The sequence below is a fragment of the Nicotiana tomentosiformis genome, chromosome 12, assembly GCF_000390325.3.
Source record: "Nicotiana tomentosiformis chromosome 12, ASM39032v3, whole genome shotgun sequence".
Lineage (NCBI taxonomy): Eukaryota > Viridiplantae > Streptophyta > Magnoliopsida > Solanales > Solanaceae > Nicotiana > Nicotiana tomentosiformis.
The window spans coordinates 129,143,962-129,167,615 of NC_090823.1; the positions used below are offsets into that span (position 1 = coordinate 129,143,962).

Genomic DNA, 23,654 nt, shown 5'->3' on the forward strand with positions numbered 1-23,654 from the left:
ATTATATAGTTTATCTCCATAGTATAGACCATGTAATATTTTCTGACTTAGGCCATTAGCTTCACTAACTCTATTTACACCCTTGCCCTCTATTCCTTTCTTAGGCTTAGGGACTGAGTTAGGTGTCCACAAGGGAGTTCAATTGAATCCTTTTCGCCGAGAATTATAATGCATAATATAGAAAAAATAATTTTTTTTATTAGCTCAGTGGTAGAGCGCGCTCCTGATAATTGTGTCGTTTTGCCTGGGCTGTGAGAGCTCTCAGCCACATGGAGAGTTCAATGTGCTCATCGACGCCTGACCCTGAGAAGTGGATCATCCAAGGCACATTAGCATGGCGTACTCCTCCTGTTCGAACCGGGGTTTGAAACCAAACTCCTCCTCAGGAGAATAGATGGGGCGATTCGAGTGAGATCCAATAGATAAAATAGTTGAATTCCTTTGAAATAAGGAAGATTGTAGTGTAGTGGCAAATGTTGATTGAGGTCACAGTCTCAAATCATAGATGTGACATTCTCATATTTTTTAATAATAAAAAAATCTCCTATTAAGTATTACGGGCTCTGCTTAGGCTTTTTTTTTTTTTTTTTAGTGGTACAGTCATATTGTGAAAATCTTAAATCCGTCTCTGACTTAGGCTAAACTATAGGTTGTATCATAAGAAAAAAAGAAAGCAATTAATCAACTCATTTAATTCCACTCATATATTCCTTTTCTTTTATTCCCCCCCCCCCCCCCCCCTTTTTTTTGTACGGGGCAAATATAAAAAGAAAGGATGCAGAGAAACCCCAATACTTATCAATCTTCCTGACATTTCATGTTTCACTTCACTAAAAAGGAATGACAAAAAATTCAAACTCAAACATAGTAAAGTCCAATGTTTAGGCATTTCCTAGGCATCACCTAATCTTTTAGTGTTTTTGGAATGGAGTATTCCATTGGACATACTTTCCTCCACATGAGTTGTTTTTTTTTTTTTTTTTTTTTTTTTTTGGATATTATCACTTTTAGTCCGTGTCAGAAACTATTTATATTTGATAGTCAAAAAAGTATATAAAACTTGTATAATTTTTGTATATAACATACATAATGTATATATATACAAAAAAATATACAAATTTTATACATTTTTTCAGCTATTACTTTTACGGCGATTATACCGTGTCATTTTCCATTGTTTTTCTGGTATATCCAAGCCCATCCTTACAACTTGCATGTACATATGCGCACACACACATAGTTGTAAGGTTTTCTCTTAATTTATTCAAATTTCTGGAGAAAGATTTATAAGTATATGAGAGTGAAAAAAAAAATTGTTTGTGTTAATTAAGACTTGGATACATTTTTTAAATGAAATCTATGTATTACGATAAATCATACTTTCTCCTATTCAATTTATTTAACGCATTTACTTTTTAAGTTGTTTAAAAAACAATACATTTTTTAAATTCGAACGCAATTTAACTTACAGAAGTAACCATTAATGACAAGCTTTCACATTGTACTCAACATTCACTTATTGCATTCAAAGACCATACAAATGGCAGGAGCCAAAACTCTAGCCACACAAATATTATGACATAATATCACAAATTTCAAAAGTTTTATGGTTATATAAATATTATGGTATATCTAAGATCATTTAGTTTTAAAAATCTTTCTTTCTTTTAACTTCGTATCTAGTTAATAGTATCACATAAAATAAAACGATGAAGTATCATTTTATGGCCCTAGTACGAAAACAATTGCTTCACTTCTCAAATAATAAAATAACTACGTAAATTGAAATAAAATAAGTATATTTTTTTTGCCTGGTATATTAATAAGTTTGGATAACTGGCAATTATATCATCTATGAAAGTATATATGAATTTCCTCTATCTCTTACTCTTTTATTTATTACTCCCTTTGTCCTTCTAATGCAACTATTTAGTTTGTCGATAGAAGAATAATATGTTTTTATATTTAAAAATAATTTATAATTATATAAATATTATAATATTTTTAATAACCTTATTCTCCGTCAAATATTGCCACGTAAATTTTGACGGAGGGGATAATTTTTTTTTTTTTTTGGTCTTTCGAGAAATATATTGATAGGGTATTGTCACTTTTAGCCCGCTCCAAAAATTATTTATATTTGGTAATCGAAAAAGTATATAATATTTATTTTTTATATATATAACATACCGAACGTGTATATATATAAAATATATAAATTTTATATATTTTTTGATTATTATTTTTACGACGGCTATACAGTATCATTTTGTATTTTGTGTGTCGAATAAAGTAGTATATTGTAACATACTACCAAATACTTAACCGCTAAGACAAAGAAAACAAATGTAGTAGTAGTTTTCGTTTACAGTTCTGCTTTGCTATATAGAGAGTTCTCAAGTTGAGAAACTTTATACAATTTTTCTATGGATTATTTTGGGTTGTTACCAGAAGGTTGTGTATCTGATATTATCTCATTCACTTCGCCAAAAGATGCAGCTATTTCTTCTGCTATTTCAAGAGGATTTAAGTCTGCTTCTGAATCAGACACAATTTGGGAAAAGTTTTTGCCGTCTGATTATCAACATATTATCTCTAAATCTGACTCTCAACTGGTTTTCTCCTCTAAAAAGGAACTTTATTTCAGTCTCTGTGATTCCCCTGTTCTTGTTGATGGAGGCAAACTGGTATGTTCTGTTTTCTTTACCCTTTTTAAATTTTTCATTTTAGCTGTAAACGAGAAAAGAAGGTTTTTTTTTTTTTAACTTATAGTTACCACTTGTGAGATTATTATTGTTATTGTTTCTGTTTGTGGAGCAAAATTGTCCTTTTGTATGGATTAAGGGCTAGTGAGTCCGGAGTTTGAACAAAACAATTTGGGACCCCAAACGAATTATGGCAACTAGTCAAATTGAAATATACAAAATTAAATAGTCAATATTTTTTTGAATAGACGAAAAAGTAGAGAGTGCCAATATAAAATGGGATATTACTTTTATGAAATACTTAGAATTTTCAACTAATTGTCAATGTAGAAAGGCGTTATGGGTGATTGGCTAGCCGTAGTTATGAGCTACTATAAAATACAAAATTGGTCGGTCGTAGTTATGAGCTACTATAAAATACAAAATTGGTCGGTCAGTTTAAACTAATTATATTCGCTAATCAAAAAATATATATTTTTTGTATATTATACACATCTATACATGAAATATATATATATTGTCATTATTATTTTTGGGATCAGCTGAAAATATATATTTCTCTTTTTGTTTTCTCCCCTCTGATGTGCTCTGTATTTGTGGTTTGATCTTTTTTTTCTTTCAAAACAGAGCTTTTCACTTGATAAAAAAACAGGGAAAAAATGTTTTATGTTGGCAGCAAGGGAACTTGCTATTTCTTGGGGAGTTGATACACCATGGTATTGGGAATGGATATCTCACTCTGAATCCAGGTTTTAATATTTTTCTCTGTTCATTTTCATGAATTTATTGGTCTATTTTAGAAGAATTTGCTAATTACATACAGAATATTAAGACAAGTACATTTTACTTTGTAGATTTTCAGAAGTGGCTCATCTCAAGGGTGTAAGTTGGTTAGATATCCGAGGCAAGATTGAAACTCAAATACTGTCAAAAAGAACAAAATATGTTGCTTATTTAGTGTTCAAATTGGTAGAAGGACATGAGGGACTAGAAATTGCTAATGCATATGTTAGATTTGTGAATCGCGATAGCAAGAAGGAAGCTGAGGAACGAGCTAGCGTTGTGAGTCTAGTTGAACAAAAAGTTAAGAGAGGTATTAAACGTAATGTGAAACGTCCACGAAAAAGAGTTGATGGATGGATGGAAATAGAAATGGGAATTTTTTTCAATGAAACTGGAGAGGAGGGAGATGTTGAAGCGCGATTAATGGAGATTACGCGACTTCATGGGAAAGGTGGCCTCATTGTTCAAGGAATGGAGTTTCGACCAGAATGAAGAAGAGAAGAAACATATACTCAGTTATGTATTCTTGATATATAAATAGTGAGATATTTTATGGCTATATATGGGCTAACTTTACTTCAAGATGGAAGAAATGATTCAACAAGTTTTTTCCTTGGTCTGTACAGTGAATAAAATGGCTTACGTTTACCTCTAAATGTAGGAAAAATGAAGATTCGGCAATGGAAACTCATGTTAGATATAAACTACATTATCTAAACATAGCACATAGTTTATATCTAAAAGATAAAACGAATGAGATGGTTTGGTTATGTTTTACGTTAAACTTTCAGATGCATTGGTTTATAGGTGTGAAGATTATGGTGAGTGACGGTGTTAAGGAAAATAAGGTAGACATAAAATAATATGAAAGAAAGTTATCTCGAAAAATTTACAATAATCTCTTGGAATTGAGATAGCTTAAACTAGGGCACAACAGAAAAAATAAGTTACCAACAAGGGTTGGAGTGGTAAGTACTCCTTCATCCTTAACCAGAGATCTCAAATTCGAGTCCTTGGGTATAGAATCGCCTTTGAACTATCCAACTACGCATTGAACACACATGCTTAAAATCTAAGCAAATATTGAAACACATATACGTGTCTATATATATAAATGTTGGAACAAAAAAAAACCTTTGGTTCTATTCTTTACGGGCTTCAAAGTTTTGTGACTTGAACTTTTCAAAGTTTATTGCTCCAATGAATTATTTTCAAAGATTGCCAGAAGGCTGCATATTGAAAATTCTTTCACATACAACTCCAGTAGATGCAGTAAGATCATGCATTCTATCAAGAGGATTCAAGTCTGCTTTAGAATCAGAAGTTATTTGAGAAAGATTTTTGCCCTCTGATTATCAAGAAATAATTGAAAGATCAGAGTTTCCTCCTGTTTGCACCACCAAAAAAGAGCTTTATTTTAATATGTGTGAATGTCCCATTCTTCTTGATAGAGGCAAACTGGTAAAAACCTATTTTGAAGTGGTTATCTTTTATGTTTGCATTGCTTTGTTTGTTTATTTATTTTTGTTTTTTTTTTTCTTTTCCTGAGTCGAGAGTCTATCGAAAATAAGGTATGCGTATACCCAACCCTTCCCAGACCCCACTTGTGGGATCACACTGAGCATGTTCTGGTTGTTGTAATAATGGTGGTGTCGGGTCCACTTCTGTGACTTGACTATTTTACCATATCTACTATCTCCTACCAGCATAAATCGTGCAACTCTTATGCTACCAAGATTTAGGCAAATGAAAAAAAATCAAAGCGTTTTTTTCTCTGGCGAGAATTTGAACCCTAATCTCTCACGATTTTCACCTAAATTCCATAGGTTCACACCTTTTGGTGCCCATTTTTTTGGTGCTTCTGTATATTTTTTTGGAGAGGGGTCATACTGAATAACATTCACAGAGTAGAGTTACTAGCTAAGCGTTAGTTTACTCAACCAAAAAATTACTATCATTGTTCCTTCTTTTTATAGGTAATAATGCAACTTAAGACGTACTCCCTCTGTTCCACAAAACGAGATTGTTCTTTGATCATATTTTTAACTTATTATAATTTATAGTACTTTTTATGTAGTTTTCAAATATGTATTTAAAAAACTTGAAGAATCTATATCTAATTTGACAGTTCAAAATTAAGGACTTTGACCTTGTACTCAAGTGGAACGGAGGGAGTACTATATATATATATATATATATATATATATTAAATTTGAGATGGAAGGAGTAATATTCTTCTTTTTGTCCTTTTTTTTTCTCTAGTTAAGTGCCAAACCCTGATTCTTGTGTAAATGCATCTCTAATTCAAACTCTTTTTCAGAGTTTTTCACTTGATAAGCATAGTGGGAAGAAGTGTTTCATGGTAGCACCAAGAGAGCTTATAATTTGGTGGGGCGATAACTTAAACTATTGGCAATGGAAGCCTCATTCGGACTCTAGGTTTGTTCTTTTTTTATTTTCATCGCTTGCTCGTCTATAGTTTTGTTCCACCCTTCCACCTTCCAACTCCTGCTAAGATTATTTAGTTATTTTTCTATCGAAAAAGGGTAAAAAATACTCCCCGATTATAAGAAATAGTTTAATTTTACCCTTCGTTATATTTTGATATCACTATGTATGCCCTTGTCCTTGACCATAAACGAGCTCAACCTGCCCTGAAATGTAATATAGGGTAATTTTGAACCACAGTCAAAAGGTGAATATGAACATTTGAACTTTTTTCCTGGATTATTTTGGCACGTGGAATAGACACAGTCCACATTGGAGTTCCATTAAAAGCAAGGGGTATATATGAGATAATTCGTCAAAAAAGAGTATGAATGATCTCAAAATATAATAAGATATTTCGTACACTAAACAAATGAATTTGGACCTTTCCCTTTTTTATGTATAAGAAGATAACAAATGATTAATAACAACAATAACAAACTCAGTGGAATCTCACAAGTGGGGTCTAAGGAGAGTAGTGTGTACGTAGACCTTACCCCGACCTTAAAAAGATAAAGAAGCAATAGAATGGAAGCAATAAACAATTGCAACCATTGTACCATGAATTGAATTGAAGCAATAGAATGGAAGCAATAAACAATAGCAACCACAATTTTAAGTGTGGGGTGCGGAGATTGTCTAGGTGACTTTCTATGCTATTTTAATTATGTTAGTTTAATTGAATTTTTTTTTTTTAGAGAGCAAAAATAGAAAAGATTGGACTTTTCCCGACGATGGATCTATTAGACAATTTTCTTGAGGGATTTAAGTCGAAAGAAAAAATACAAAAAGATTTTCTTTTGTTAGGTAGTGTAGCAATTCCCCCTTGGTTTTTCTTTGTACCGCGGTTCTTTTCTAAGGGTTTTGTTTGAACCGGGTATAGTTAGTTTTATTTTGTTTAGGAATAGAAACCATTGTACCATGAATTGAATTGAAGCAATATCTCTTAGCTTTGTTATGCCTTGAGAATAGTTAGTACTATGGTTGTGACACTTAGGCTCGATTTTTGACTCTTGCATAAGTACCTTAAATCATAGATTCCTAATTTTGCTTAACTGCTTTGACTGGAGTATCGCGATGAAACCAATCCTGAGTGAGTTATGTGCCATGTATGTGTGAGTTTTGTATGTATTATGTGCATTGCATTTGATGTCTAGAACTTGTCCCGTGTGTTTGCAAAGCGAAATAGTAGTATTGTTCAGTCTAGGAAGTGATATAGGCGTTTCTTTGTTAAGCCAGATATATAAAGTTTACCCACCTAAATGTTATGTACCGTAGTTAACCCCGTTGGGCCTATAATCTTATTTCTTTGGTAACCACATTACAAGTCGTACCCCTTTGTTTTAATAGACCATATATTTGAACCTTTTCACCTCTAATGAGTACTTGAATGGTTATGAACTTTGTAAAAGTTAAAGTGTGGGGTGGTTGGTTCGGCTTTCGCATGGAACTAATGAAATAAGGAGAAAGGTGCATTGTTTTGAAAAAGTAAGAGCCACTTGAATTATCAACTAACATGGATGAAATTATAGACAAGACTAAGGAGGTCGAGAGTTATGATTTACCCAATTGTCGGAATCCTTTTCGCTACGTTTCCTATAAATTTGCCTAAGTTTTCTCTGCCGATCATGAGCACTCTAAATGTCGTAACTCTCTCTCGAGTAATTACCACAATTTACTAGACATATTCTCCCGAATTACGCTAGCTGGCATTAAGTACAACTCACTCAGATCGCACCAAGATTTCGTTATCCCTAATCCCACCTTTAAACCTCCGTATTGATCCCTCATATACGTTTAGGAGTGATGTTGTTCAACAACTACCTAAATATGCACTCTCTCCCGAGTAATACATACTAAATAGGCACAGATAATTGAGGGTCCTTCAATCAACCACAAGAATAATATAGTTGAACAAATAGAGAAAATACTACAGCAAATCTATATTAACGTAACAAGAAAATCATCCTCCAATATGTTCTATCAAAACCCTAAATAACAAATTAGCTATTCATAATCATAGTAACAATATCCTAAATATTTTGCATAATTAAAATACAGAGTAAAGATAAAAAGATGTAGAAATTGATGATTCTCACTCCCAAGGGGTGATTCCACTAGCTCTTTTTGCCTCTAGCTGCCCAAGTCCCTTCTTGGCTGCTGAAAAAGCGTTCTCTCCAAGTGGTGTTTTAGGTCTATTTATATGTGTAGAAGAAACTCTAAATGTGTGGGCCGAGTTCTAGTCAAATCCGGAACGAATTAAGTCTTCAAAACTCGGATTGGACCTGGCCTCAGGCCTGGCATCGCCAGCCTAACGCCTGGAATTTGGCTGGCCTCGCCAGGCTAAAGCCTGGTCCAGCCTGGCCTCGCCAGGTCTCTCCTTTTCACTGTTCTCGAGCACACTTTCAACGTTTAAGTATCTATTTTGCTCTACTTTCATCTCCAATTCACCTACACATAAAATAGACTCCATTATGCACAAATAAAGTGTAATTTATCATTAAAGCATGTAAAATGCAAGGCACATAATGTACGAAACTATGAAATTATAGCCACACATCAATACCCCACACTTAAACATTGCTCGTCCTCGAGCAATCAAACTACACTTATAGATACGACCTTTTAAAGCAATTCTCCTAACTCATTGTACCAAGAATTTTTAAAATAGTTTAAGCACACAAGTGTGACATCCTCGCCTTAAGATTCGACTCACAAATACCATGCCTTATTCACAATTCACTTACTTACTCTGACATGGATGTCAACAACATTACCTTTTCTTTATGAATCACGTGCCCTCAGACAACAAAATAGATTAGTTCCACACACAATAAATTTTAAGACCGTAGGAACTCAAGATAGGAAGAATTCACTCGCTCTCAGAAATAACATTCACATGCTACAAAAGATGCAACATAGGCTTGTCCGTAGTGTAATACGCTACTAATTGAGTTCATTCAGTCTAAGATCAAGTAGGTCTTTCATTGGTTGTAATGTAGGCTGTGGGTAGGGTAGGATACATTTGGATATGAGTGACTACACCTCCCTTAAGCACTTTAATATGTATACTTTAACACACATCCCATACTTATGTCAAACCATTACTCCACCTTCACCTCAATATATATTAACTCCATATTTTTTTAAGCACAATTACATCAAGAGTCACCACTATCAAGGGATATTTTTCACAGCAATACAACTAATTTTTCTTTTCTTTCTTTTTCAATTCCGATGTCGTTTAGGAGATTTTTTTGTCTTCTGATTATCAACCTATTATCAATAGATCAGAATCTTTCTTGGTATATTCTTCTAAGAAAGAACTGTACTTTAGTCTCGCAACTCACCAATTCTCTTTGATGGAGGCAAACTGGTATTCTTTTCTTTATAGTCTTTGATTTATTACTTTGTTCTTTGAAAACAAGTTGATAGGACCCCTTTTTTACATCCCCGTGTTCCCGTGTGGAGACATGGGGAGAAAAAAGTAAAGAGAGGGTGGGGTTTCTCTCGCTGCATAGCAGGGCGACGGGTTATTAGCTCAGCAATAGAGCGGCTTACCCCTTATAATTTTGTGGTTGTGCTTGGGCTGCGAGGGCTCCCAGCCACATAGATAATTCAATATGCTTATCGGTGCCTGACCCTGAGAAAAAGATAAATTTTTGTTTTGATTGTTTATTTTTAGTTAGTGAAGATATAAATGATTTTTAACTTAATTGTGTAATTAAATGGACCACCACTTTATTACCATAATATCTAAGGACCAAAAGTGCAATTTATGCTTTTTAATTCTCTTCATTTTAATCATGAATGTGGTGGGGCTCATATTAAAGAAAAACAAAAAAAAATGAAGAAAAATGGGATGAGAGGTGCCTAACTTTGTTAACAACTTTGTTGAAGAAAAAATGGGATAGGTGCCTAACTTTGTTGATATCTTTGTTGAAGAAAATGGGAGGTGCCTAACTTTGTTTACAACTTTGTTGAAGAAAATGAGAGGTGCCTAACTTTGTTTACAACTTTGTAGAACTAAATCAACAACAAGTCATCTTCTTTGTAGTAGTTGGATGGCATCTCTTACTATAAATAGAGGCTTACATTCTTTATTTTAATCACACCAAAATAAGAGAGAAGCAATAGAAGTTAGAGAGAGTAATCCACAGATTGTAGACTGTGAGTGTGAGTAATATTGTAGTGAAGTATTTTAAATAAAGAGTATTATTTCTTTCAAGATTGTAGTAGTTTCTTGACACTACTAAGTTGTAATATTATAATGATTGTATTGCTTCGCTCGGGTATTGTATTAAAAGAGTTGGTGTCGTTGTTACTCTCTTATATTATTATTATTTGTTGTGGATATTATTCCAGGGCGGGATTATTATTTTTCCCAACAACGTGGTATCAGAGCCATGGCAAATAATGGTACGCTGTCTTTTCAGTACCCCTGTCTCACAAAAGATAATTATGAGAAATGGTGTCTACGTATGAAAGCCATTCTTGGTTCTCAGGATGTGTGGGAAATCGTAGATAGAGGGTATGCAAAACCCGATAATGAGGAAGCTCTGCCTAAAAATAAAAAAAGATGTCTTGGCAAAGACAAGGAAGAAGGATCAACAAGCCCTCACGCTCATCCATCAATGTGTGGATGATGCCATGTTCGAGAAGGTGGCAGATGTTACCACCTCAAAGGAAGCTTGGGAGAGTTTACAAAATTCTCTTCAAGGATTTGACAAGGTGAGGAAGGTAAAACTTCAAACTCTAAAGGCTGATTTTGAAGTTTTAAAAATGAAAGAATCCGAATGCATTTCGGATTATTGTTCAAAAGTAAAGGCTGTTGTAAATCAATTAAGAAGATATGGAGAGGACATAAAAGATGTCAGTGTGGTAGAAAAGATCTTTCGCATTTTAACACCTAAATTTGATTTTGTGGTGTGTGCTATTGAGGAGTCTAAAGATTTAGACTCTATGATGGTAGAGCAATTGGAGGGTTCTTTACAGGCTCATGAAGAAAAGATCAAGAGGAGACAAGAAGTTCCATTAGAGCAACTTCTTAAAACTCAGGCATCCTTCAAAGATTATGGAGATGAAAAGAGCTATTGAGGGAATGAACGGGGACGAGGTCGTGGCAGACATGGAAAAGGAAGAAGCAACGCTAACAACTTTAACAATGAAGTTAAAATCCACCAGACATTCAGAGGTCGTGGTCGTGGACATAGAGGAGGAAGAGGACGTGGCTACTACCAACAAAATAATGGTCAAAGGTATGATAAATCCAAAATTGAGTGTTATAATTGTCATAAATTTGGCCATTACTCTTGGGAATGTCATAGCAATGTTGAAGAAAAAACTAACCTTGTTGACGATAAGAAATAAGAAGTTGAGTCAACGTTGTTGATGACACTCAAGGAAGAAGACATGGATGATTGCAGCTCGTGATATTTGGACAATGGAGCAAGCAATCATAAGTGTGAATACAAAGAGAAGTTTGTGGAGATCAATAAAACGGTGAGAGGTAATGTATCCTTTGGAGATACCTCAAAGATTCAAATTGAAGGGATATGTACGATTCTGATCTCCTGTAAAGATGGTAGTCACAAGTTAATTCAAGATGTTTATTATGTCCCAAAATTAAAAAGTAATATTTTGAGTTTGGGCCAACTTCTTGAAAAGGAATATGACATCCACATGAAAAATATGCATCTTTATCTTAGAGATTCAAGTGGAATTCTAATTGCTAAAGTACATATAACTAAAAATAGATTATTCTCTCTGAATCTTAAGACAATTGATGCAAAGTGTTTGAAGGCTAATGTGCAAGATAAATCATGGTGTTGTCACATGCGATTTGGGTACTTAAATTTTGAAGCACTCAAATCAATGGGAGAAAAGAACATGGTGCATGGGATACCATCAATAAGTCATCCCAATCAATTGTGTGAAGCTTGTCTTCTTGGAAAACATGCATGGAGGAGTTTTCTAAAGGAGGCCATGTCAAAATCAACTAAGCCGCTTCAGCTTGTTCACACTGATATGTGTGGACCAATCAATCTACCTTCCTTTGGTAAAAGTAAATACTTTCTACTTTTCATTGATGAGAGTTTGTGAGTTCGAGTCACCCCAAATGCAAGGTGGGGAGTTCTTAGAGGGAGAGAGCCGAGGGTCTATCGAAAACAGCCTCTCTACCCAGGGGTAGGGGTAAGGTCTGCGTACAAACTACCCTCCCTAGACCCCACTAGCGGGATTATACTGGGTTGTTATTGTTGTTGTTGTACTTTAGTATAAACACTTGGGTTTATTTCTTGAACCAAAAATCTGAAGCTTTTGCTACTTTTAAAATTTTCAAAGTATTTGTAGAAAAATAAAGTGGCTAGAAATAAAAGTTTTAAGATCCGATAGAGGAGGCGAATTCACTTCAAAAGAATTTTATGACTTTTGTAAATCTCATAGAATTCGTCGGCCTCTAACGGTACCTTATTCACCCCCAACAAAATGGAGTTGCAGAGAGAAAGAATTGAACGATTCTTAATATGGCTAGATGTATGTTAAAAGCTAAAAATATGCCCAAGGAATTTTGGGCAAAAGTTGTATCTTGTGCGGTTTATTTGAACAACATGTCTCCAACAAAGAATGTTAGAGATCAAACCCCTCAAGAAGCATGGAGTGGAAGAAAGCCAAGTGTCAAGCACTTGATAATCTTTGGGAGCATAGCCTATGCTCATGTGCCACATCAAGGGAGAGCGAAGCTTGACGATCGACGTGTCAAGTATGTGTTTGTTGGCTATGATACGAGTTCAAAAGGCTACAAGCTATACAACCCAAGTAGCGGCAAGATGGTGGTAAGTCGCGATGTTGAATTTGATGAAGAATTGGCATGAAACTGGGAAGCTCAGGAAGAAACTTCATATGATTTTCTTCCATACTTTGATGATGAAGAAGAACCAGAGATCGTAGAACCTGTGCAGGATATAACTCCACCTCCTTCTCCAACAAATGTTACATCTCCCTCTTTTCAAGAATGTTCAAATGAACAACCACAAAGGACAAGGAGTATTCAAGAGCTCTATGAGGACACAGAGGAAGTTAATAATTTAGATTTTTTATATTGTCTCTTTGCTGATAATGAACCAATGAACTTTGATGAAGTTGTTGAAGACAAAAGGTGGAGACAAGCGATGCAGGAGGAGATCGAGTCAATAGAGAAGAACAAAACTTGGGAGTTAATAACACTTCCCAAGAGTCATCGAGCAATTGGAATTAAATGGGTATACAAGGCAAAGAAGAATATTGATGAAGATGTGGAGAGATACAAGGCACGACTTGTGGCTAAAGGCTACAAGCAAAGACAAGGCATTGACTATGAAGAAGTCTATGCACATGTTGCCCGCATGGAGACGATTCGTTTGCTTATCTATGCACTTGATAAGCCGCTTCATGGAAGCTCCTACCTCCACTCACTTGAAGGTCACTAGAATAATTCTTCATTACCTAAAAGGCACTCGCCAAGAATCCGGTGTATCATGATCGAAGCAAGCATATAGATACAAGATATCACTTCATCAGAGAGTGCATTGCCAAGAAGGAAGTCAAGCTCAAATATGTGAAGTCTCATGATCAGGCTGCAGATATCTTTACAAAGCCTGTTAAGTTTGAGGATTTTCAGAGATTGAGATCAAGTCTTGGAATGAAAAAGAAAAATCAAAATTAAGGGAGAGATTTGTGGGGTACATATTAAAGAAAAACAAAAAAAGAAATAAAGAAAAATGGGATGAGAGGTGCCTAACTTTGTTGACAACTTTGTTGAAGAAAAAATGGGATAGGTGCCTAACTTTGTTGATAACTTTATTGAAGAAAATGGGAGGTGCCTAACTTTGTTGACAATTTTGTTGAAGAAAATGGGAGGTGCCTAACTTTGTTGAAAAATTATAGAACTAAATCAACAACAAGTCATCTTCTTTGTAGTAGTTGGATGGCATCTCTTACTATAAATAGAGACTTCCATTTTTCATTTCAATCATACCAAAATAAGAGAGAAGCAATAGAAGTTAGAGAGAGTAATCTACAGATTGTAGTCTGTAAGATAAATAACGAGTGTGAGTAATATTGTAGTGAAGTATTTTAAATAAAGAGTGTTATTTCTTTCAAGATTGTAGTAGTCTCTTGACACTACTAAGTTGTAATATTATAGTGATTATATTGCTCCGCTCGAGTATTGTATTTTACCCATTAAAAGAGTTGGTATCGTTGTTACTCTCTTGTATTATTAGTATTTATCGTGGATATTATTCCTGGGCGGGATTATTATTTTTCCCATCAAATGTTACTCCATCTGTCCTATTTTATATGACGGTTTTTGACAAATTTCAATAATTAATTTGACTTATGTATTGTATTGGTGATAGTGGAAAAATTATTGAAGGAATATCAAAATGTTGAGTTCTAGAATTCATCCCATTAAAGTTTAATATTTGAATAATCAAATTATTTGAATTCTTGAAAGTTATGAAAATTGTACTGAAAATAGAATGGCGTGAAAAACATGTTTTTTTTTTCACTGATGTATTTTGTATATGTGATTTCATCTTTTGAATAGAGCTTTACACTTGATAAGAAGACCGGGAAGAAATGTATTATGGTGGCACCAAAGGAAATTTCTTTTTCATGGGAGTATACACCACAATATTGGGGACTCTCATATTACCCAGAATCCAGGTTTTCTATTTTCTCTGTTGACGAATTTACTTTTTGATGTCCCGAGTTCAATTCTCGGAATGCCCCCTAATTCTTTGGTGTATCGGAAACAATCTCTCTACTTCACACAAGATAGGGGTAAGGTCTGCGTATACCTCAACGAGGGACGAAGCTACATGTCTTAAAATTAACCACCTTCGTCGAAAAATTACAGGTTTTAGAGATATATAACATATACAGACCACCCTTTTGTGAGGAAGTTTTTCATTTCTTTCAAATTTGAACACCCTTGGGTAAATTTTTTGCTTCGCCACTTACCCCCACCCTCCCTGGACCCTACTTGTGGAATCACACTAGGTATGTTATTGTTATTGTTTGTTATGAATTTATTTTTTAGAAGGAATAGTTAATTAGATAGACAAGAAAGGACACTTTAAGACAGAATAGCACCACTTGCTTCTCAAGAAAATGGATTTGCAACCATGAACAGAAATAAAATTCTGTAACACTCCATGTTAAGCATTGCATATGTAGAAATAAAATGCTATTATTTTATATAGGTAAATCCAAGATTTAACCATCGCGGGTTTAATCTTTAACGTTCTTAGTAGTAAACTCATTGTACTTTTGAAATTATGAGTTCAAACTTTAATATTTGCTAAATTTTAATAGCTTTTTACGTATATGTTCTGTGTCGAAAATATTGAGTTCAACTGAACGTATTGCTCAAAAGCTCCAGTTGCCTATATCTATCAGTATCGGTTGCGAAAGCAGAATGACCATAAGAATATCTTTGCAGAAGATCAGAAAATTCATGGAAATTTTGCAGATTCTCATTAACAATCCACATATGAATTTTCTTAACTTGCAAATGAACCACATATGAATATACAAATATTGAGAAAAGTAAATTTTTGCTGATTCTCATTAACAATCTGTCAATCCATACATTCTTAACTTGCAAATGAACCACATATGAATATACAAATATTGAGAAAACTTGCAAATGAACCACATCAATGAGTGATGACAGCATTATTATCTGAATTATACCAGTTCCGGATATTATCTGAATTGCAGATTCTCAGAAATGGCTTATTTCCGGGGCTTTCGTTGGCTTGATATCCGTGGCAAGATTGCAAGTCAAATGTTGTCAAAGAGAACAACATATGTCGTGTATCTGGTGTTCAACTTAGCTCCAGATGCATTTGACGGTCTTGAAATTGGTAAGTCAGTTGTTAGATTTGTCAATTGTGAGAGTGACAATGAGGCTGGGGAACGACGAACAGTCAGGAGAATTGGTTTAGTTAAAGCTCAGAGAAGAGTTGATGAATGGATGGAAATAGAAATGGGGAAATTCTATGACAGCATTATCTGAAATTATACCAGTTAAACATAATTCGCACTTTCTGAGAAGAAAATCAAGTTGCAGACAGGATGACTAAGCATGAAAGTGAAAACCAAGGGGAAATTCTGCTTTATGTATCACCCCCTACTTTTGTAATGCATATTTTAGATAATGATTCCTTAAAGCTAAGTTCTTGAGGATATCACTATGTAACAAAACTAACATATATGTCCTGTTATCCAAATAATAAAAAATGGATGTTCTCCTTTTTACCTCTTTTTTTTGGGGGGGGTAGTTTTTAAGAAAGACTTTGGTTTACTTAGCTGTCCCGTTAATACATTCTGAGAAAGACTTTGGTTTTGTCATCAGGTATCCCCTTAATATATTCGAATCTATAACAATTATTAACCACAAACTAACAAACAAAACAGCTCTGAAAGAAGTTTTCGTAGTTTAAAATCTTGCATTTGTTCTCAATATAAGCAGTCCAAATTAATTCAGCAACACTAATCAAGTGAAATTTCCCATGGAGTATTTTCTGTCACTTCCAGAAGGTGGCATATCACAAATTTTCTCCTTAACATCACATCTTCAGCTGTATCGCGAGGATTCAAGTTTATTGTTGAATCAGACGTTGTTTGGGAGAATCTTTTGCCTTCTGATTATCAACATATTATTTGTAGATCAAGCTCTTTGTTGGATCATTCTTCGAAGAAAGAACTTTACTTTAGTCTTTGTAACTCTCCAATTCTCCTTGACGGAGGCAAACTGGTATGATCCATCCTCTCTTCTTGATAACCTCGGGTCGTAGGACTTATCTTTGGAGCAACGGTAAAGTTGTCTTCGCGTGACCTATAGGTCATGAGTTCGAGCTGTAGAAGTAGCCACAAACCCTTGCATTATGGTAGGTTGTCTACATCACACTCCTTAGACTGCGGCACTTCCTCGGACCCTGTGTGAACGCAGGATGCATTGTGCACCGGACTGCCATTTTTTGTTTTTACTCATAAACATGTGTTTTCCTCGCTAACGTGATTTCTGTTCATAATTTCATCTCCTAAGTAGAACTTTTTACTGGATAAGAAGACCGGAAAGAAATGTTTTATGGTGGCAGCAAGAGAACTTGAATTTTTCAATGGGGAACGTCTAAACACCGTGGTATTGGGGGCCCTCAGATTTCCAGAATCCAGGTATTCTGTTTTTTCTGTTGATGAATTTATATTAAGAGGAATTAGTTAATTAAATTAACAAGAAATGACACTCTAACATCAAAAAAATCTCTTTGCAGAAGATTAAAAGTAAATTTGGACACCATATACAGACAGATATTGATCAAAATAAATTTTTGCAGGTTCTCAGAAGTGAGTCATTTCCCATTTTTCCGAAGGCTTAATATCCGTGGCAAGATTGCAAGTAAAATTCTGTCAAAGAGAACAACATATGTTGTTTATCTGGTGTACAAAGTGCAAGATGCATTTGACGGATTTGGAAGTGTCAATTCAGTTGTTAGATTTGTCAATTGCGAGAGCGACAATGAGGCTGAGGAACAACAAAAAGTCGGGAGAATTAGTGGATTTAATGCTCAAAGAAGAGTTGACGGATGGACAGAAATAAAAATGGGTAACTTTTTCAATGATAGCGGAGAGGATAGAGATGTTGAAGTATGTCTTTTCATGTTAAAGATCTATCTGGTGTCTAGTATTGCATGGTTTCACTCTGACATCCTAACTATTAGATTCAATATTTCTTTAAAAAGATAATGGGTTCAATACTAAAAACCTTAAAAGTTGAACCCATAGAGTTTAAATCTTGGATCCGCGCCCTCCTTCTCACCAAAAGATTTGCTATATGAACAACTCCTTGTCTTAGCTCCTGTTGCCATATAACTGTTCGATATAATATTAAGTTTTCTTATCTAGCATTAGCAAGAAACAGAGGAGATCAAATTCCCTGTAATTTATTTATATTAGGTGGCTGTTGGTTCAATTTGTACAAGTACATCATTTGGCTAGAGGAAGCTTCTAATTCATCTGCTTTGGTTTCCCTATAATCCAAAGTGTCATATATTTCGAGTCTCGATTTGCCCTTGAGGTTGATTATTAACTCAAAATGCAGCATTTGAGCTTTGAGCACTAACTTTTCCAGGTTTTTTTAGGCCAACATGCTGCTATTGACTCTACGAATAATAGTTTTGTCATGTAAAGTAGAATAGAAAGATTAGTATTATCTACGGTGCATTGTTTATATTTTGCTTTTGGTTAAAATAATCTGATGAGTTGTAAATCTTTTATTGCACTAGGAATTGTTCTACTTCGGTATGTACTTAAATGCAGATTTATGGTTAACATTTTGCTGTTTGTAGATATTAGTCAGACTCATTAATTCCGGTAACAACTTTATTAGTGTCTGTCGCTTTTGGTGAGTGAAGAAACAAAATAGACAATTTTGGTAAGAGTAAAACTAGGATCCAAGATTTAATTTTATTTCCTAAATTGTTACTATTATAGATTACCAATATCTAGAAATGTGATATTTCTTGATTCAGTTATACGTAACAAACAACAAAGCAAATACATAGTTCAAATGCAGCAGCTTTAATCAATTCATTTTTGCCATGGACTATTTTCGTTTATTGCCAGAAGGTTGCATATCAGAAATTCTCTCCTTCACTTTCGCCAAAGATGCTGCTGGTATGTCTGCTATATCGCGAGGATTCAAATCTGCTGCTGAATCTGACATTACAACAACAATGACAACAACAACAACGACGACCCAGTAAAATCCCACAAGTGGGGTCTAGGGAGGGTAGTGTGTATCCAGACCTTATCAAGATATTATCTCTAAATCAGACTCTTTCTTGGTTTCTCCTTCCAAGAAAGACCTTTACTTTAGCCTCTGTGACTCCCCAATTCTCATTGATAGAGGCAAACTGGTACTATATCTTCTATCCTATTTAACCTTAAGGGTCAAAAGATTCTGTTTTTAATTCATAAGGGGTGTTGAGTGGTCTACGTCCAGCCGCAGAGGCAGATCTAGTATAGAGAAGAGGGGTCACCCGACCCTTTTAATCTCGCAAAAATTCTATATATATATATATATATATATTGAAAACAGTCAAATATTTTGCCTGAAATCCTTAAGATCAGAAGTCCGATGGGGCACTCGTTGAGCAGTTAGCTCATGTGCCCCGCCGCCTTCAAATCCTGGGTCTGTCTCTGCATCCAGGTTTCCTTTTCATGTAGTTGTAGAAATGGTCGAGGACCTCCTTTTTATTCTCTTATTCTTTTGTTTGTTTTTAATTTCTGATTTGTTGTGTATCTGTGATTTGATTTGTCAAATAGAGTTTTTCACTGGATAAGAAAACAGGGAAGAAATGTTATATGGTGGCAGCAAGGGAACTTGCTATTTCATGGGGTGATGAACCGCAGTATTGACTGTTAAGAAAACTATAAGCGCAACAGAATACTTAAAAGCAGGTTAGTTAAAATTTCTATTTGTTGAAACTTACTATTGGGAGATCAATTCATACTTTACCCTTTCATATCTGAACTTTTCTCCATCTCCTTTTTGGTTGTTATGTCAGGAAATATCTCAAAGAGTAAGAAAATTGGAATTTATGGTAATGATGCAAAAGATACAAACATTCCTGTACAAGTGTGAAGATACTACCTGCTAACAAACAAGCCAGAGTGAGTCTTTGATGATGTTTTTTATTGGTTGATCCAAATCACACAGTGCCCCTTTATACATTTGTCGAAGATAATGAATTCTTATTGTTGGTGTCAGACACTTTATTTACATGAGCAGATTTACAAAGTTAAACATTGGGCTGCTGCTAAGCAAAGGGCAGCTCGGTGCACTAAACTCTCGCTATGCGCGGGATACGGGGAAGGATCGAACTACAAGGGTTTATCGTACGCAACATTACCTTACATTTCGAACCTATGACCAATCGGTTAACATCGCACTATTTGTATACATCCATTAATTTGCAAGGGATTCAATACCGATTTTGATGGAGACCAAATGGTTATTCATGTTCCTGAAGTAGAGATCCTTTTACTTATGTTTTCTTGAATCTTTTGTCTCATATAATATCTTGATAATCAGACGGAAAAAATTTCTCCCAAACTATGTTGGATTCTGTAGCAGACATAAATGTTTGCGAGATAGCTGAAGATATAGCAGCATCTTTCGGCGACGTTAAGGAGATAATTTCCGATATACAACCTTCTGGCAGAGACTGAAAAAACTCCATGGGAAAATATATTGCTGTGATCATATTAGTTTAAGTTGTACATTAAATTGAAACGGAGGGAGTATTATATTATTTTATGTGATATACTGTACGGAACTTCTCCTTACACTTTTGCAAAGCTGTGCAGAACTAAGCCGATGCCATGCATGATAGGTAGATAGACTTGAGAAAAGCAATTGAAGAAGATAAATACATGTATACTCTTAGGACCCGTTTGTCCATAAAAAAAATTTCTTTTTCGATTTTATTTTTCAAAAATGTGTTTGTCCATAAAATTTTTAAAACTTTTTCAAAAGTGAGATTTACAAAAATCAAAAGGTGATTTTGACGTAAAATTTTCATTTTTTTTTCCCCACTCACAAAACTACAAACATTTTTTCAAGTGAAATACATGTCCAAACATAATTTCAAATTGCAAATACCATTTTCCAACTTAACAGTCTACTCGTTCTTCACAAATGGTCTACTCGTTGTTCAAAACTGTCTTCCTCTACCTCCTTCCTCCTCCTCCTCCTCCTCCTCTTCTTCTTCTTCTTCCTCCTCCTCCGGACGAAACTCCATTCCTTGAACAATGAGGCCAGCTTTTCCATCGAGATGTATAATCTCCATTAATCGCGCTTCAACATCTCCATCTTCTCCTATATCATTGAAAAAGGTTCCCATTTCTATTTCCATCCATCCATCAATTCTTCTCTTTGGTCGCTTCTTACCAGGTCCTTCTCGTCTTGAAAGGCTCGTAATACTAGCTCGTTCCTCAGCTTCATGTTTACTCTCACAACCAACAAGTCTAACATATGCATTAACAGTTTCAAGGCCATAAAATCTGTTTGCCAATTTGAATACTAGATAAACAACATATTTGGTTCTTTTCGACAATATTCGAGTTTCAACTTTGCCTAGGATATCAAGCCAACAAACCCACTTGAGTTTAGCAACTTCTGAGAATCTACAAAAAAAAAAAAAAAAAATTACCTTGCTCAATATTTATATCTAAGAAAGTAATTTCTTTCTAAATTTTAGTCATGTAATTAACCAAGAAAATATAAAACCTGGAGTCCGGGTGAGGTAACCATTCCCAATACTGTGGTGTATCACCCCATGTAATACCAAGTTCTCTTGCTGCCACCATAAAACATTTTTTCCCAGTCTTCTTATCCAGTGAAAAACTCTATTTGACATATCAAATCACAGATACACGAAACATCTGGAATTAAAAACAAACCAAAAAGAACTGCTAGACCACTTCACAATATCACATAGAAATCACCAAGTTCATTGATTAACAATCCGGCAAAATGTAAGACCAGTTATACATTTTAATCGATTGCATAGTACTGGTTATACTAAATTGGAGTCTTTTCCGATAACTGAGTAATTTTCGAGGGTCAACTAATCCACACGTTTCAAAACTAGGGAAAATGACATTGTATAACTGCTCTCAAAATAAAAGCCGAAAAATATATATTTTTGGTATTTTTTTATACAAATTTATTCAAATTTATACACTTTTTTGACTACCGAAAATATAAATAATTTCTGGGGCGGGATAGTAGTGAAAAAAAACCTTGAAACTAGGTAGATTAATGGGCTCGCTCTTCTACTTTCCCCGTAAAAATAGCACGGGCTAACCAGTTTTCGGACTGGTAATTCAAAAATAGCCAGCGTTTGCAAAGTCATTGAAAAATAACCACTATTTTGCTGCAACACTGACCGGTCCAGCATAATATACTGGAGATTGGTGCACCTGTATATGAACTTCCAGTATATTATGGTGGAACTCCAACACGCGAAAAGTTCCAGCATAATATACTGGAGATTGGAGCACATGTGTATGAACTTCCAGCATATTATGCTGGACCGGTATATTATACTGGAACTCGAGTATATTATGCTGGAATATTTCCGAATTTTGAACAATGTTTTCGTTTAGATTTATCTTTACAAGAATTACTTTTGAAACTGTGACTATTTTTTAATTACCACTTGTAAATCTGGCTATTTTTAAATTTCTTCCACTTTCCCCACTTATATTCCAAGTTTTTGTGCAGAAATGACACCATGTATCCACTTTAAAGGGCGGCTATTTAGGAATTAGCCACAATTTCAGTTTTTTCTCACTAAACCCAAAGCCTTAGGCTAAATCAGATTTCAATTACTCAGCGATAACAAGCAAAACACAAAAAGAAGGAAGGAAAAAAAGATAAGAAAAGAAAAGAACCAAAGGTTAGATAGAAACGAAAAAATCATACCAGTTTGCCGCCATCAGTGAGAATTGGGGAGTCGCAGAGACTAAAATAAAGCTCTTTTTTGGAAGAAGAAACCAAGAGTGAGTCTGATTTAGAGATAATATGTTGATAATCAGAGGGCAAAAATTTCTCCCAAACGACGTCAGATTCAGCAGCAGACTTGAATCCTCGTGAGATAGCTGAGGAACTAACAGCATCTTTTGGAGAAGTAAAAGAGAGAATTTCCGATATGCAACCTTCTGGCAATAAACGAAAATAATCCATGGCAAAAATTAATTGATTAAAGTTGCTAAAATATGAACTATCCATTTATAGAAAAGAAAAAAAAGACCGTAAGCTTGGAATTGGGAAAGAAGCTTCTTTGATGGGATAGCTAAGTCAACCAAACTCTTACTCAGAAATTTCTAATAATAAAAGTTAATGGGAGAGCTAATAAATCAAACAAAAGTCAAACTTCTCCTTACAACTTGTTTGAAATCAGCCTATTATACGAAATACTTTTTTTAAAAGTACTTTCGGCCAGAATTAATTTGTGTTTGGCTAATTAATTTGAAAGACACTTCTGAGCAACAATTAGTGTTTGACCAATCTTTTAAACACTGCTTATAAGTGTATTTTTCATAAAAGTGCTTTTAAAAAAAGTATTTTTGGAGAGAAATTATTTTTCTGTTTCTCCAAAACTGTTTTTGTTTCTGCTCAAAAGCATTTTTTTTCTTCTAAAAACTTGGTCAAACACTACAACTTTGGAAAAAATGTGCTTTTGGATTTGAAGAAGATTGGCCAAACATGTTATTAGCATCTTGAAAAATATTTAAATATTTATTCGAATATTTAAATAAATAAAAATAAAAACTCTATAATAGTCATACTCCCTCCGTCCCATTTATGCCTGGATTGAAATTTAAGAAAGAAAGAATTTTAAAATTTTTGATTTAAAATAAATCATAAATATGTAAGACTATAAATTACCTTATTAAGAATAACTATAAAATTTAGGGGAAGAAAACAATTTCTTTACTAGTTAAATTTGGAGCTCCACAATTGTAATTCTGTCCTGCTCCACTTTGTTTTCAGCACCAGTTAATTAAACTTGTTCATGTAAATAGCACAATGTCAACATTTTCACCATCTACAGTAACATT

At 34.5% G+C, this 23,654-nt stretch overlaps 3 protein-coding genes, 2 long non-coding RNA genes and 1 pseudogene across 8 annotated transcripts; 4 read left to right on the forward strand and 2 right to left on the reverse strand.

Moving 5' to 3' along the window:
* The first annotated feature begins 2,350 nt into the window (after window positions 1-2,350).
* Window positions 2,351-4,111, forward strand: LOC117272926 (F-box protein PP2-B10-like). Its single transcript, XM_009610401.4, has 3 exons — window positions 2,351-2,687; window positions 3,333-3,454; window positions 3,560-4,111. Exons 1-3 carry the CDS (start codon window positions 2,427-2,429, stop codon window positions 3,978-3,980), a joined length of 804 nt encoding a protein of 267 aa, XP_009608696.1. The 5' UTR covers window positions 2,351-2,426; the 3' UTR covers window positions 3,981-4,111.
* Window positions 4,112-4,510: 399 nt separating this feature from the next.
* LOC117273002 (F-box protein PP2-B10-like) lies at window positions 4,511-16,278 on the forward strand (annotated as a pseudogene).
* LOC138903387 (F-box protein PP2-B10-like) lies at window positions 16,098-17,768 on the forward strand. Its single transcript, XM_070191358.1, has 5 exons — window positions 16,098-16,160; window positions 16,304-16,377; window positions 16,692-16,779; window positions 17,074-17,198; window positions 17,360-17,768. Exons 1-5 carry the CDS (start codon window positions 16,098-16,100, stop codon window positions 17,766-17,768), a joined length of 759 nt encoding a protein of 252 aa, XP_070047459.1.
* A 571-nt stretch (window positions 17,769-18,339) lies between these two features.
* Window positions 18,340-20,086, forward strand: LOC104102638 (uncharacterized). Of its 4 annotated transcripts, none has more exons than XR_001970533.2 (4): window positions 18,340-18,940; window positions 19,350-19,484; window positions 19,592-19,697; window positions 19,795-20,086. It is a non-coding gene; the product is annotated as an uncharacterized lncRNA (long non-coding RNA). The 4 variants fall into 4 exon arrangements; XR_004508719.2 differs by lacking the exon at window positions 18,340-18,940 and adding an exon at window positions 19,018-19,233; XR_004508718.2 differs by lacking the exon at window positions 18,340-18,940 and adding an exon at window positions 19,023-19,215.
* Window positions 20,087-20,588: 502 nt separating this feature from the next.
* LOC104102637 (F-box protein PP2-B10-like) lies at window positions 20,589-22,929 on the reverse strand. The gene is made up of 3 exons (XM_009610402.4): window positions 22,516-22,929; window positions 21,316-21,434; window positions 20,589-21,212 (listed from the first exon to the last, which is right to left on the reverse strand). Exons 1-3 carry the CDS (start codon window positions 22,819-22,821, stop codon window positions 20,741-20,743), a joined length of 897 nt encoding a protein of 298 aa, XP_009608697.1. The 5' UTR covers window positions 22,822-22,929; the 3' UTR covers window positions 20,589-20,740.
* Window positions 21,623-22,509, reverse strand: LOC138903504 (uncharacterized). Its single transcript, XR_011412685.1, has 2 exons — window positions 21,839-22,509; window positions 21,623-21,675 (listed from the first exon to the last, which is right to left on the reverse strand). It is a non-coding gene; the product is annotated as an uncharacterized lncRNA (long non-coding RNA).
* Window positions 22,930-23,654: the final 725 nt, after the last annotated feature.

What these genes read in the sequence shown, in the direction of transcription:
- LOC117272926 (XM_009610401.4), top strand. Translation starts at nt 2,427, where the DNA reads ATGGATTATTTTGGGTTGTTACCAGAAGGTTGTGTATCTGATATTATC. An exon ending in TTGTTGATGGAGGCAAACTG is followed by an intron (nt 2,688 to 3,332) that starts GTATGTTCTGTT and finishes CTTTCAAAACAG; the next exon opens with AGCTTTTCACTTGATAAAAA. An exon ending in ATATCTCACTCTGAATCCAG is followed by an intron (nt 3,455 to 3,559) that starts GTTTTAATATTT and finishes TTTACTTTGTAG; the next exon opens with ATTTTCAGAAGTGGCTCATC.
- LOC138903387 (XM_070191358.1), top strand. Translation starts at nt 16,098, where the DNA reads ATGACTAAGCATGAAAGTGAAAACCAAGGGGAAATTCTGCTTTATGTA. An exon ending in ATGTATCACCCCCTACTTTT is followed by an intron (nt 16,161 to 16,303) that starts GTAATGCATATT and finishes TGGGGGGGGTAG; the next exon opens with TTTTTAAGAAAGACTTTGGT. An exon ending in TCCTTGACGGAGGCAAACTG is followed by an intron (nt 16,780 to 17,073) that starts GTATGATCCATC and finishes TCTCCTAAGTAG; the next exon opens with AACTTTTTACTGGATAAGAA.
- LOC104102637 (XM_009610402.4), bottom strand. Translation starts at nt 22,821, where the DNA reads ATGGATAGTTCATATTTTAGCAACTTTAATCAATTAATTTTTGCCATG. An exon ending in TCACTGATGGCGGCAAACTG is followed by an intron (nt 21,435 to 22,515) that starts GTATGATTTTTT and finishes TATGTCAAATAG; the next exon opens with AGTTTTTCACTGGATAAGAA. An exon ending in TTACCTCACCCGGACTCCAG is followed by an intron (nt 21,213 to 21,315) that starts GTTTTATATTTT and finishes TTTTTTTTGTAG; the next exon opens with ATTCTCAGAAGTTGCTAAAC.